Source organism: Taudactylus pleione, unplaced genomic scaffold (assembly GCF_031769625.1).
Source record: "Taudactylus pleione unplaced genomic scaffold, aTauple2 ptg000055l, whole genome shotgun sequence".
In the NCBI taxonomy this organism is placed as follows: domain Eukaryota; kingdom Metazoa; phylum Chordata; class Amphibia; order Anura; family Myobatrachidae; genus Taudactylus; species Taudactylus pleione.
This window is the reverse complement of record NW_028284457.1, coordinates 12509000-12521724: the sequence shown is the minus strand read 5'-3', so window position 1 is coordinate 12521724 and position 12725 is coordinate 12509000. Positions and strand designations below refer to the sequence as shown.

The 12725-nt window shown below is 43.2% G+C and overlaps 1 protein-coding gene across 1 annotated transcript in view; it reads right to left on the bottom strand.

Moving 5' to 3' along the window:
• LOC148535176 (ovochymase-2-like) overlaps window positions 1-12725 on the bottom strand; it is a 163496-nt gene that overhangs the window by 117317 nt on the left and 33454 nt on the right. The window contains exon 5 of the mRNA XM_088464456.1: window positions 1233-1324. Within this exon, the coding sequence (XP_088320582.1) occupies window positions 1233-1324 (92 nt within the window). The remainder of the gene's footprint in view (window positions 1-1232; window positions 1325-12725) is intronic.

Sequence of the window (12725 nt, the reverse complement as noted above, 5' to 3'; positions counted from 1 at the left end):
GTCCTCCGGCTGCCGCCGGGGTTTGAGTGGGAGTCGGGCGTCCGCTGGTAACACAATCTCAGCGGGCGCCCGGCATATGGAAAGTGCAGGGGGTGTGATCGCTGGGCCGGTGGGCCCCTTAAGCCGCCGGGCCCCATAGCAACCGCACCCCCTGCACCCTCCATAGTTACGCCACTGGTAGCGATGCAGGGATGCTGGAACAGCTTTATAGCAGGTAATTAACCGGTCTCTCATATGTGCTAAGTAGGAGACTTCTGTCTCCCACCATGTCACTCTACACACTACAGACAAGATGGCGCCTGCACATGCTCAGTACTGAGCTCGGTGGCCATCTTGGTACAGGGCATGAAGCCTCCCTGGAGAACAGGAAGACTGGAGATTATACTTTCAACAATAGCTACTCCACAAATGTAATTATGTTTAGCTGGCAGATAATCACAGGAGAATCCATGCAGCACAATAGAGAAATGCTTTTCCAGAAGATGGAGGGTCAGTTGTGATAAATGGCAGAAGACTGAGGGAAGGGTGCAGTGAGAGTGCTCAGTTCTTACTTTGCACCACTCCAACAGCCTTTTAGCTATGCCCTTCAACAGAATAACATTTGTGGAGAGTATGAGGATCATTTAAAAGTACATAAATAGTTGACTATAGGTCTAGGCTACTAAATAAAGCAAGACACTTATGGTTGTGATAGTTGGGGCAATCTGATATGTGTCCTTATTTATTTGTGTTGGTGTGACTTATTATAAGATAATTATATACTATGTTGGATTTATTATAAATATATAAATATTAATTTTATACCTTGTATTTTGGTACTGTTGATCTGTTCTATTGGTATAGAACCAACCAGGCTTTCAGGTTTATTGAGGAACATCAGTAACAGTGGTAACATACACAGCAGTGTTGTGACTATGCATAGGTGGTGATATCAGTGGTAATAACAGTAATAGGCACTCACACCCTTAAAGAGCAAAGTGCTGCAGGTCTGTGCAGCACTTTGATACTCAACACAGTAAAGATGGTGCGGCTGTGCATGCTCAGTAATACATCAGTAATACATCCTGCAACCACCTTGGTAAAGGTGCCCTGACCGGCTTCACTATAAGGAGATAGGAGACAGCGCAGGTGCGCACTTCTCTCTAACAACTACTTTTTTCAATGCTCCCAGATTGAGAGGAGCAAACAACCACACTACAAAGGCCAGCCATTTGTCAAGCTCATATAATTACCTGGTAGAGCACATCATTCCTGTCTTCTCGAGTGCTGGGGGATTGAAACTCCCCTGTGTTGCCATCTAAAATTCCACCTCCTCCTACAATATCTGAAACAATAGGTTTCACAGAGATTATTAATGAAAAACAGCTATTCTCTACATGTTTCTCTTATATAATAACAGTCCACCATTTCAGAGTGATTATGGAAAATAGTCACCAATCATACGCCAAACACTGTCCAGAGCTTGATTATCTTATGATAGTTGTGTCGTGTTATATAAGTGGGGAAGTCATCTGCAATGCTTATTTTTATTTGTGGAGGTTTTATATTTTATTTTCTGTACAAAACTTTATTTAGATATACTGTAGGTCAAGAAAACAACTGTGACACAGAAGGCCAACATGCTTTGATACAAAACTGCTGTAAAGCATCAATTTACATTTTATGCAACACTGAAAACAAAAAATTAATGTAATACCCAGTGATTTAATGAACATCATCCTTTGAGATGACACACAAAGGCAATATAATATACCAGAGCTCGACTTTATTCATATATATTTTTCTGTTCTCAGTGAGTGGAATGTAGATGTATGGCACAGATAAGAAACGTAGTGAACTAGGTTAAAATATACTTACCTACTGTTTCTTAATATAGCTGCCATTAAAGGCATACTTCACCTGCATAATAAATAGTTTTCTCTGCAAGGGCAATACTTTCAGTACCCATTAATGAGGTAGATGATAAATGACATTTGAGCAATGCTAATTAATCTCCCTGAAAAATAAGCAGTAGCCTGGGATACTTTTGTTTCCTGCTAAGTTTATGGTTTAAAGCAACAATAGGTAAAATTACATTTAATAGGTGCTATCAATCTGTTGTTCCGCTTAAGCCTGTGGGTTTATCTAATTTCATACTGGACATCTGCTTGAAGAAATTTCCTCAGGTCATCCCATTTGAGGACATCCTGGTAGCCAATTTTAACCATCACTCTTCAGTTTACCAGAAAGGGAATCTTTGGGGGGTGCCTGGGTACTAGTCCAACTTCTGTATGTATTGCTGACCAATGAATGGTCAACATGAACTGCTCAGGATAGCCCTTAAGTCAGAGGTTCCCAAACTTGGCCCTCAAGGTATACTAGCAGTCCAGGTTTTAAAGATATTCATGCTTGACCACAGGTTACTTAAATAGTACCTCAGTCAATTTGATTTAACCACCTGTGATCAAACATGGATATCTCTAAAACCTGAACTGTTGGGGTGCCTTGAGGACCACGTTTGGGAACCTCTGCCTTAAGTATGTCCTATTAGGTAGACCCTCCACCATGACCCCATCCATCAGGTACAACATGTTCTGCTTCTGTACTTCCCTCTTACTTTATGACTGCAGCCACCTTTGTTGAAACACCCTTCTCATCAATTAACTAGTTCAGCACAGGTGACGGCAATCATAATTTAGGTGAGAAATCCAGGAGCAGAGTATTTTGTACCTGATCAAAGGGGTCATGTTGAAGGGTCTGGTGTTGGTTTGCATGGGGATAAGTTTAATCATGGCTGGGTAGCAGATTAGAAGGGAGATGTACCAAACCTTCAAGAGAGATAAAGTGTAACATTTGCCAATAGCAACCAATCAGCTTCTAGACTATAATTTATCTATCACAGTCTATAAAGTTGAAAAGCATATTCAAGACACCAAAGATAATAAAAGAATCATCATTCTTTATACAGATAATAACACTGAATACAGATATACTCTTTGATAAAGCTTCATGAAAAAGGAGCGAAACGTGTTAGAGGGATATTATACAACACTGAAGTCTGTTGCTCAGACTGCCGGACATTGGCATTATCTCTTCTGGGAATCAGGAGTTATTGGGTTTGTTCACCCATTCATCTGCGGGACCGGGTCTGTCACAGAGGAACAGAAAAAGAGAGAATGGCATTTAACAGCAGCCTTAGACACATCTCCTTCTCCACCTCATTCTCTACTTACCCGTCCCTGCCCCTTTTGGGGTTTTCCCCAATACGACACCTGTCACTCGAATTACAGAGCAGCGAAGCTGCAGTTTGTAAAGACCTGGAGGTCATCATTGCAGCGGCTCATTCGGAGAGACAACAATCAAGTCGTGCTATACGGAGCTAAGTAAGTGCTTGCATAAGACTTGGACTGTAGCACACTAATATCACTCACTTCCATATGGAGATCTATTAAAACTTCAGTCTCCCAAGCGTCAATTGTGGATATAGGACTCTTTTCTATATTTCAGGACTATCATCCGGTGAGACATCTATAGCATTTGATTAGCCAATCCATGTAGTGGCTATTATAGTTATTTGTGTGTACACACTGCTTGATTCCTATTCAGAAGTATATATATATATATATATATATATATATATATGTTTTATCTATTGTGTCAATTTCTCTGCAGATTGATTGTAATATTTTAGTACATGTTATATTGTATTCATGGTTATTATCTGTATAAAGAATGATGATTATTTTATTATCTTTGGTGTCTTGAACATTTTTTTTGAGTTTCTGCCATATTTAGTTATTTTTTCATATATATAATTTTTACAATACTAGTACAACACTGTATCTCTTTTTAATCAATTCTTTTGACCATCCTTTGGAGGTCTTAATTTGGGGTGCACATACCCATAGGTGTGTGCAGCTGTCTTTTTGGTCAATTTTAATTAACATACCAGCGCCAGTCTGATAATTTTTGTTGTTTACAGTCTATATAGTGACAGAAGGCAGCTGCTCCACACTGGAGTTACAAGAGGGGTGTGGGCTGCACCAAGATGTCACCCGCCGAGGGTGACACCAAAGCGCAGACTGTAGCATTACGTGCAGCACTCAGCTCCTGACACTGAGGGAACTGACACTACACATAGAGTGGACCCCCCAGAGTGACTAAAATGGGTGTTCGGGCCGCAAAACCACACGCCCTGCCTGTGAGGCCACGTCCCCTTCCCGCGACACCACGTCCCCTTTTTTTGCCGCCCACTACACTCCTCTCCACACTGGGTATCACCGCGGGAAGGGACGCCACTGCTGCTCCACTTTATCTCTCTTGATGATTTGAAACATTGAGTGGACAAGTGGAGAAGTTGCCCATCAGCTTCTATGTATCATTATATAGTATGTACTTTATAAATGCTAGATAGAAGCTGATTGGTTGCTATGTGGTCACATGTCCACTTCTCCACTATATAGAAGGCTTAATAAATCTACCCCTATGTGGAAGTGGCAGCCAAGGTATAGGAGGGAGCAGTCAGAGCTTCTGTGACAGCATGGGATTCCTAGAACACGCCATAGTGATCCAGGGCAGGGGACTGAATGGCAATCAGTGAGGGATAGGGCAGAGATTCTGTGACAGTGAGCGGGATGTACCAAACTCAGAAATGCAGTCAAACTCCTGAAAATGCAGTTTTCGGGGGTTTGACCGGATTGCTCATATGCAACAAGCCTCGGAATGTGATACATTCTGGGGCTTGAATGCAGTGTCTTCTAAATGCTATAATGAGAGGTGAGCACTACACACTTGAAATGATATGCAGAAAATGAATGTACAGTAGTGTTATTTATTTGGTGAATAGAGGGCACAATGCCTCTTGCACTGACATATGTAATACCACAATGTAAAGCCAATCTAGGAAGGGTGTCGGGGGGGCAGATGGGGGAAGGGGATACACAGACCCTCAACTGGTACAAAACCAACAAATTAGTCCCTAAGGGTCTCAAGGTTAGAAAAAACCCCACGCACAATACAGAGAATGTCACATTTATGACAAAGTGGAATGAAATACTCTAAGACTGCTCTATGCACCTAATAACACTTATCATCGATACACACAAAACTGAGCTAGAATTAATAAACAACAAAATAACAATACTAAACTCCAAGTTAGAACAATACACAGAGGATAAAGAATTCAAAGCACTTGAGAATAGACAACATTATAGCAACAAAAAAATCTAAGATAATCAGAGACAAACTAAACATAAATAAAAACAAAAACAAAAGAAGATAATACCATCACCATTATCCCACAAAACAAAGCAGAAAAACAAAATTTATATAAATTTAAGTAACACAGAACTATCCCACACTGAGATATCACTCTTGAACAAAGGATTAAAATTTGCACCGACGGCAAAACTCAATAAATTCGAGACATACCTTGATTTACACAAGTTCATCAGGAAGCTCACACTAGCCAAATATCATATAAACAATACATACACACACAACCAACAAGAAATGACTGGATACAAACATACAGACCTTTGACTGAAGTCCAGATTCTTTCCACAACACACAAAAGGCCATTTCATCAACACTTTCGAATCTCTAGTCACGAGAGATATCGAACACATGCAAAGCAATTGCAAGGGCAGAACAATGAACATAACAAAGGCAGAAAGGGAAGCCCTGCAAGCTCTAAGCAACAATAAGGACATGATCATAAAACCTGCCGACAAGGCGGAAGTATCGTGATATTAACACCACAGATTACAATAAAGAATCATACAGAATCCTCAATGGCACCTCCACATATGAACTACTTCACAAAGACCCGACTGGACAATACCAAAAGATCCTAAAAAACATACTAAAAATGGGTAAAGATTTAGGAATTTTAAACAAAAAAGAGTATGAATATTTAGACATAGACATAGACACCCAGTAATACCAGTCTTTTATTATTTACCGAAGGTACATAAAGACATTAATAACCCACCAGGATGCCCCATAATATCTGGGATTGACTCAATCTCCGCGAATTTATCGAGGTACATTGATCATTTCTTACAGTCCTATGTGAAGGAACAGAAGTTCTTCATAAGAGACACTACAGACATACTGAAAACCCTACAGGGGGTGGAATGGAAGGACGATCTATGGCTGTGTACAAGTGACATTACATCACTGTACACAGTCATAGATCACAAACAGGGCCTAGAAGCTACTAGACATTACTTGACATGAGATCCCTCCCTCAAGGCAGAATAGACAGACTTTATTATCGATGGGAAGGACTACATACTACATCACAAGTACTTTTGGTTTGGGGACAAGTACTATCGCCAAAGGACCGGGACCGCCATGGGAACTAGATTTGCGCAAAGCTACGCCAATCTTTTTATGAGCTTTTGGGAAGACAATTACATCTGGGCAGGGCACAACTTTGGCGCAAATCTAGTCCTATGGCGATGCTATATTGATGATGTGATCTTGATCTGGGAGGGAGACGAGACTTCACTCAAAGAATTTCTGACACACATCAATAACAACAACCAGAACCTAGTATTCACAACAAACTACAATCATCACAATGTAAACTTTGTGGACATCACAATATATACAGAAAGTCACCAACTTCACACGAAAACATACACTAAAAGTGTGGATACAAACAGTTATATCCTGTCAAGTAGTGGACATCACCACAACTGGCTCAAAAGCATCCCTATCAGCCAATTTACCAGAATAAAATGCAATTGCACCCAAACTCATGATTTCAAATCACAAAGCCAAAACCTAAAAGAACAATTTCTGACCAAAAATACGACCCACAGATAATAGAGGATGCTTACCAGAAAATAGAAAACACTGATAGACAACTGTTGCTTTCCTACAAAGGTAAAAGTAATGAAACAAATAACCCCTACAAAATTTCCTTTGTAACAAAATTCAACAAAGATACCAGAAAATTACAACAGATACTAAGTAAACACTGGCATTTCCTACAAGAAGACGAGATACTGACAAATCTTATACCAGAAAGACCACGCATTATATACAGGAAGGTCCATGACTTAAAACAAGAACTAGTCAAAAACCACATTAAAAACAGAGGAACAAGACAGATAACCCTGGACAATACAAATGTCCGAGAAGGGTTCTATTTCTGCGGTATATGCAAAAACTGCAGAGGTGGACAATTTACTATGAAAAGAATTGAACAATTCACATCTAAAAAAACCAATCTGATATACAAAGTAAAACAACATATCACCTGTAATAGCACAGGGGTAATCTATCTAATTGAATGCCCCTGTGGTCTTCAATATGTAGGACGGACAAAACACAGTCTAAAAACACACATATCCGAACATCGGTGCAATATCAAAAAAGGTCTTTAATCACACAACCTATCCCTACATTTTAAAGAGATACACAACAAGGACCCCAAAGGGATGAGCTATATGGGTATAATCACAATTGAGAAGAACTCTAGAGGAGGGGACTTTGAAAGGAAATTGAACAGGGAGGAACTAAAGTGGATATACACTTTAAAAACCTTCCAACCACGAGGCCTCAATGTGGATAATGAGGTGAAGGCAGTTATTACATGACCACTGATAACCACCTACCCCCTGGGTCCACTTTCATCCACCTCTACATATCCCCCCTACCTTCCATTGATACAACTTTATATAACAATACCAAGATTCCTCTAGGTATATGCATCTAACCACTGTTTACATATACCAAGTGGATATGCACAAATATAGATCCCTCTATGGGAACAAGGGAGTACACCGATAACTCATATAGATATCAATACTCCTATAACAATCAATACAACAACCTGATATTTACAAGATGATCCCTGCCATACACAAGATGGCCACGAAAATACATGCAATGGTATTAAAGCCACACGCAAGATGGCCACCGCTACTCTAATAAGAAACCACATAGAGATATTGATACACCTAAAACAATCAATACTACATCTTGACATACACAAGATGATCAATGTCAGATACCTCACAGCCACCAAAGATGTTGAATGGATAACATAATTGGCCTACACAAGATGGCAACCGGTATATGCATGACTGAGATCCCTGCCATACACAAGATGGCCACGATAATACATGAATAATGGTAATACAGCCACATTCAAGATGGCCACCGCAACTTTAATAAGAGACCTCTACCAAGATGGCGGACAGCAGGACTACCCTATAAATAGTCTCCATACACAGTATACAGTATACACCATTCCCTGAGGAAGGCTTAAACAAGCCGATACACGTTGGAAGAATCTACCTGCATCCACCAGAAACTCCCCCTATCCAGCCTCCTCACGGCGCCAAGTCGAGCCACCGAGCGGATTGCTGAGCCCGCCACACTGCATACTCTCGCGAGAGGGCAGTGTTCCGGAAGTCTCGCAGGACGCCGGTGAGGACCGCACATACCAGCCAACACGTGTAATCCAGCGTGCTGACCACCAGACGGAAAAAGAAGTACCACAAAGAGGACGGACAGAAGAAGGAGAAGAAATCATCACTCACCTGGAGGTGAACTACCAAGAACGCTGAGGGTAAGTATGTGCACCTGGGGGATACGGGACGCCGCCCCACCAGACACATACTGAACACACCCCGCGAGACATTGAGACCAGTTGGATAATTCCACCAACCGGTGCCATAGACTTTTATTAACTACCACTGTGTACAAAGACATTGCTCTACCCACCCCGCACTCATCGCACTTGCGGAGGAACACTGTGATCACCGATCAGTCCCTTCTACCCAAGACTGAGTTGATCAATACCCACCCACCCTTCCCCCATCTGCCCCCCCCTGACACCCTCCCTAGATTGGCTTTATATTGTGGTATTTCATATATGTCAGTGCAAGAGGCATTGTGCCCTCTATTCACCTAATAAATAATACTACTATACATTCATCTTCTGCATATCATTTCAAGTGTGTAGCGCTCACCTCTCATTATAGCATTTATACTCCAAAATTGGGCAGGTTACCCATTTAGAGGTCAGCAGCAAGCACCACATCAAGAGACACCTTTGTGAAGGTAGCGCAGGTCTCCCACCCTCTTTTCTATGGGCTTCTATTTGCAACGCCCCCCCGGGACTGATCCCGGTAATTAATCCTGGCATGCATGCGATGAGTGGCGGGATGTATTGCATGCAAATCATGCATCCCGGCTTGTGTGTGCTTGCTGCACTAAGCTGAAGATATCTAGGTCAGGGGACTGAGGGACAATCAGTATGTTAGAAGGTGGGAGTGGATGTACAAGGGATTCATGCACAATGCAGTAGTGATCCAGGACATGGAACTGAGTGTAAGTCAATGTGTTAGAGGAATGGAATGGGCTGATCTCCTGTGACACAGTGGAATTATTGCCCCATGTTGTAATGATTCAGGGCAGGGAACTTTTCAGCATTTAATGTGTTAGAGGATGAAAGTGAATAGAGATCATGTGAAAAACAGCACAGATTATTTGTCAGAAATACTTGTGTGAATACTGGCTCTATGGTGGCCTGCGCCTTTTGACCTGGGGCTGGATGCATGACACATCACATTCGAGATGCAATGCATCACGCCAACCTTCGCATGTATGCCACCATTCACAACGTCAGTATGCATGACGAACACCACAAAGGACCACTCTCTCGGTAAGAGAGGCCCTTTGCCATGGAGGGACGTCTGGGTCTATCACACAGAAGGACGCACGCACCGCAGGGGGTTCTGGGAGGGATCCGATCGGATCCCTCTCACAGCACTCTCCCGATAGAGGCCCATAGGCTTCTATCAGGTAACGCCAATCAGGAGATGGCATTACACACTGCAACCAAGCCCCACAGTGCATCACATTCCAGGGCCTGGTGCATATGAGAAATGCAGTCAAACCTGCATATTTGGGGTTTGACTGCATTTCTACCTTTGCTGCATCCCTCCCCTGGTGTGGTGAGCTTTCTTGAGGTTTCTTGCTGGTTCTAAAGTTAACTAGCGAACCTCATTACATTTTTGTCTGCGAATGTCAGGGAGACTTCCTGAAATAGTGGTGATCTCCATGACTCCCTAACAAGTCTAGCAATCTCCCTAAGGCTGGGCAGGATCGGTGTAGCACAGTGATGGCACAATCACTGTCCACCCACCATAGAGGAAACATTGGGGAGAAGAAGAATAAGAAGGATGTGTGCTACAACAGGGGCGGATCTAGACTGTTCTTTTGGGGGGGGCGATTAATTATGACTCCTCCTCTTCCTGTATTGGTACCTCCCCTTTCTGTTCCCAATGCCTCCCCTTTACAGGTTTTTTTTGCGGCCACATTTATTATTACAATGTATATATTTATATATTCACTATGTGTGAATACACAGTTTGAGCACCAGCAGCCATCTCTCTGCTCCCCCCTCCCCCAGCTCCCCACTCCCCCCACCAATTCCCTGCTCTCCCCTTCCCCAGCCATCTCTCTGCGCCCCCCTTCCCCATGCCTCTGTAGTAATGCCCATATAGTAATGCAACTGTGCCCATATGGTGATGCCCCCATAGTAATGCCCCTGTAGTAGTCCCCATATGGAAATGACCCCGTAGTAATGCCCCTGCAGCACCCATATGGTAATGCCCCTGTAGTGCCCATATGGTAATACCCTATTAATAATGCCCCTGTAGTGCCCTTATAGTAATTCCCCCTGTAGTGCCTTTATAGTAAAGCCCCTGTAATGGCCTTATAGTAATGCCCTCTGTAGTGCCCTTATAGTAATGCTTCCTGTAAGGCCCTTATAGTAATGCCCCCTGTAGTGCCCTTATAGTAAAGCCCCTGTAATGCCCTGATAGTAATGCCCCCCTGTAGTGCCCTTATAGTAATGCCCCTGTAGTGCCCGGATAGTAATGCCCCCTGTAGTGCCCTTATAGTAAAGCCCCTGTAATGCCCTTATAGTAATGCCCCTGTAGAGTATACTTATAGTAATGCCCCTGTAGTGCCCTTATAGTAAAGCCCCTGTAATGCCCTTATAGTAATGCCCCTGTAGAGTACCCTTATAGTAATGCCACCCTGTAGTGCCCTTATAGTTATGCCCCTGTAGTGCCCTTATAGTAATGCCCCCTGTAGTGCCCTTATAGTAATGTCCCCTGTAGTGCCCTTATAGTAATGCCCCCCTGTAGTGCCCTTATAGTAATGCCTCCTGTAGTGTCCTTATAGTAATGCCCCCTGTAGTGCCCTTATAGTAATGCCTCCTGTAGTGCCCTTATAGTAATTCCCCCTGTAGTGTCCTTATACTAATGCCCCCCTGTAGTGCCCTTATACTAATGCCCCCTGTAGTGCCCTTATAGTAATTCCCCCAGTAGTGCCCTTATAGCAATGCCACCTGTAGTGCTCTTATAGAAATGCCCCCCTGTAGTGACCTTATAGTAATGTCCCCTGTAGTGCCCTTATAGTAATGCCCCCTGTAGTGTCCTTATAGTAATGCCCCCCTGTAGTGCCCTTATGGTAATGTCCCCTGTAGTGCCCTTATATTAATGCCCCCTGTAGTGCCCTTATAGTAATGTCCCCTGTAGTGCTCTTATAGTAATGCCCCCCTGTAGTGCCCTTATATTAATGCCCCCCTGTAGTGCCCTTATAGTAATGTCTCCTGTAGTGCCCTTATAGTAATGCCCTCTGTAGTGTCCTTATAGTAATGCCCCCCTGTAGTGCCCTTATAGTAATGTCCCCTGTAGTGCCCTTATAGTAATGCCCCCTGTAGTGCCCTTATAGCCACTGACACACACACACACAAAATAAAAAACGTACCTTAAACCTGCTCCTGCGTCCTCCACCCTCCGCCCTCTGGTCTGCCGGGCTGCTCCTTGGAACTATGGGAGAGATGTCATTACGTCTCTCCCATAGTGCCCGTGTGGAGAGCCGGATGTTGGCGTTCAGGGGAGAACTCCAGCCTCCGGCTACCGTACAGTCCGCATTGTGCACTGAGCTGAGCAGTCTGTGTTCAGCCAGTGCTGTGATCGGAGCCTGTGTAAAGCACTCTCCGCTCTCCGCGCATTACACAGGCTCCGATCACAGCACAGGCTGAACACAGACTGCTCAGCTCAGTGCATGATGCGGACTGTCTGTGCTAGGGGGGGCGATAGCTCATATTGCCCCCCCTGAATCCGCCACTGTGCTACAAGACAATGGCTGTTGATCTCCAGCACGCTGATGGCCACATCAGAGATGTAGAGATGTGTCCTTGCTCATCTAGCCTGAATACGTCATGCAGCGAGATATGCCTGGCATAAATGACCCGCCAGGGCTCATGCAGGTCTGCTAGCGTTGAGCATCTTTTTTTGCCGAAAACGATATGCAACCAGGATGCACCAGGAGACTGTGCTGATTCATTTATATGCAACACTTACTGTATATATCTGACTGCAACTGAGTCTGTATACGACACTTTGCATGCTGAATGAATGACTCAGTTGCTCACAGATATACAAGTGTTGCATATCATATCTATCTGTATATATAGTGCGCAGAGAGTGAAAACGTCATCCTTGTGCTGCACCCAATTGCCTTGGGGCTCATTTACAATTGTACATAAACCTATTTTCATGATATACCTCTCAGGTGGAGCAGTACATGCCCTCTTCAACAGTGCATGCATATACAGTATGCTGCTTTCACAATCTCCCTGAAATCTTTTTACTAAAGTACATTATGTACTACACCCACATAAGCAAGATGCACAGGCCCTATTTATA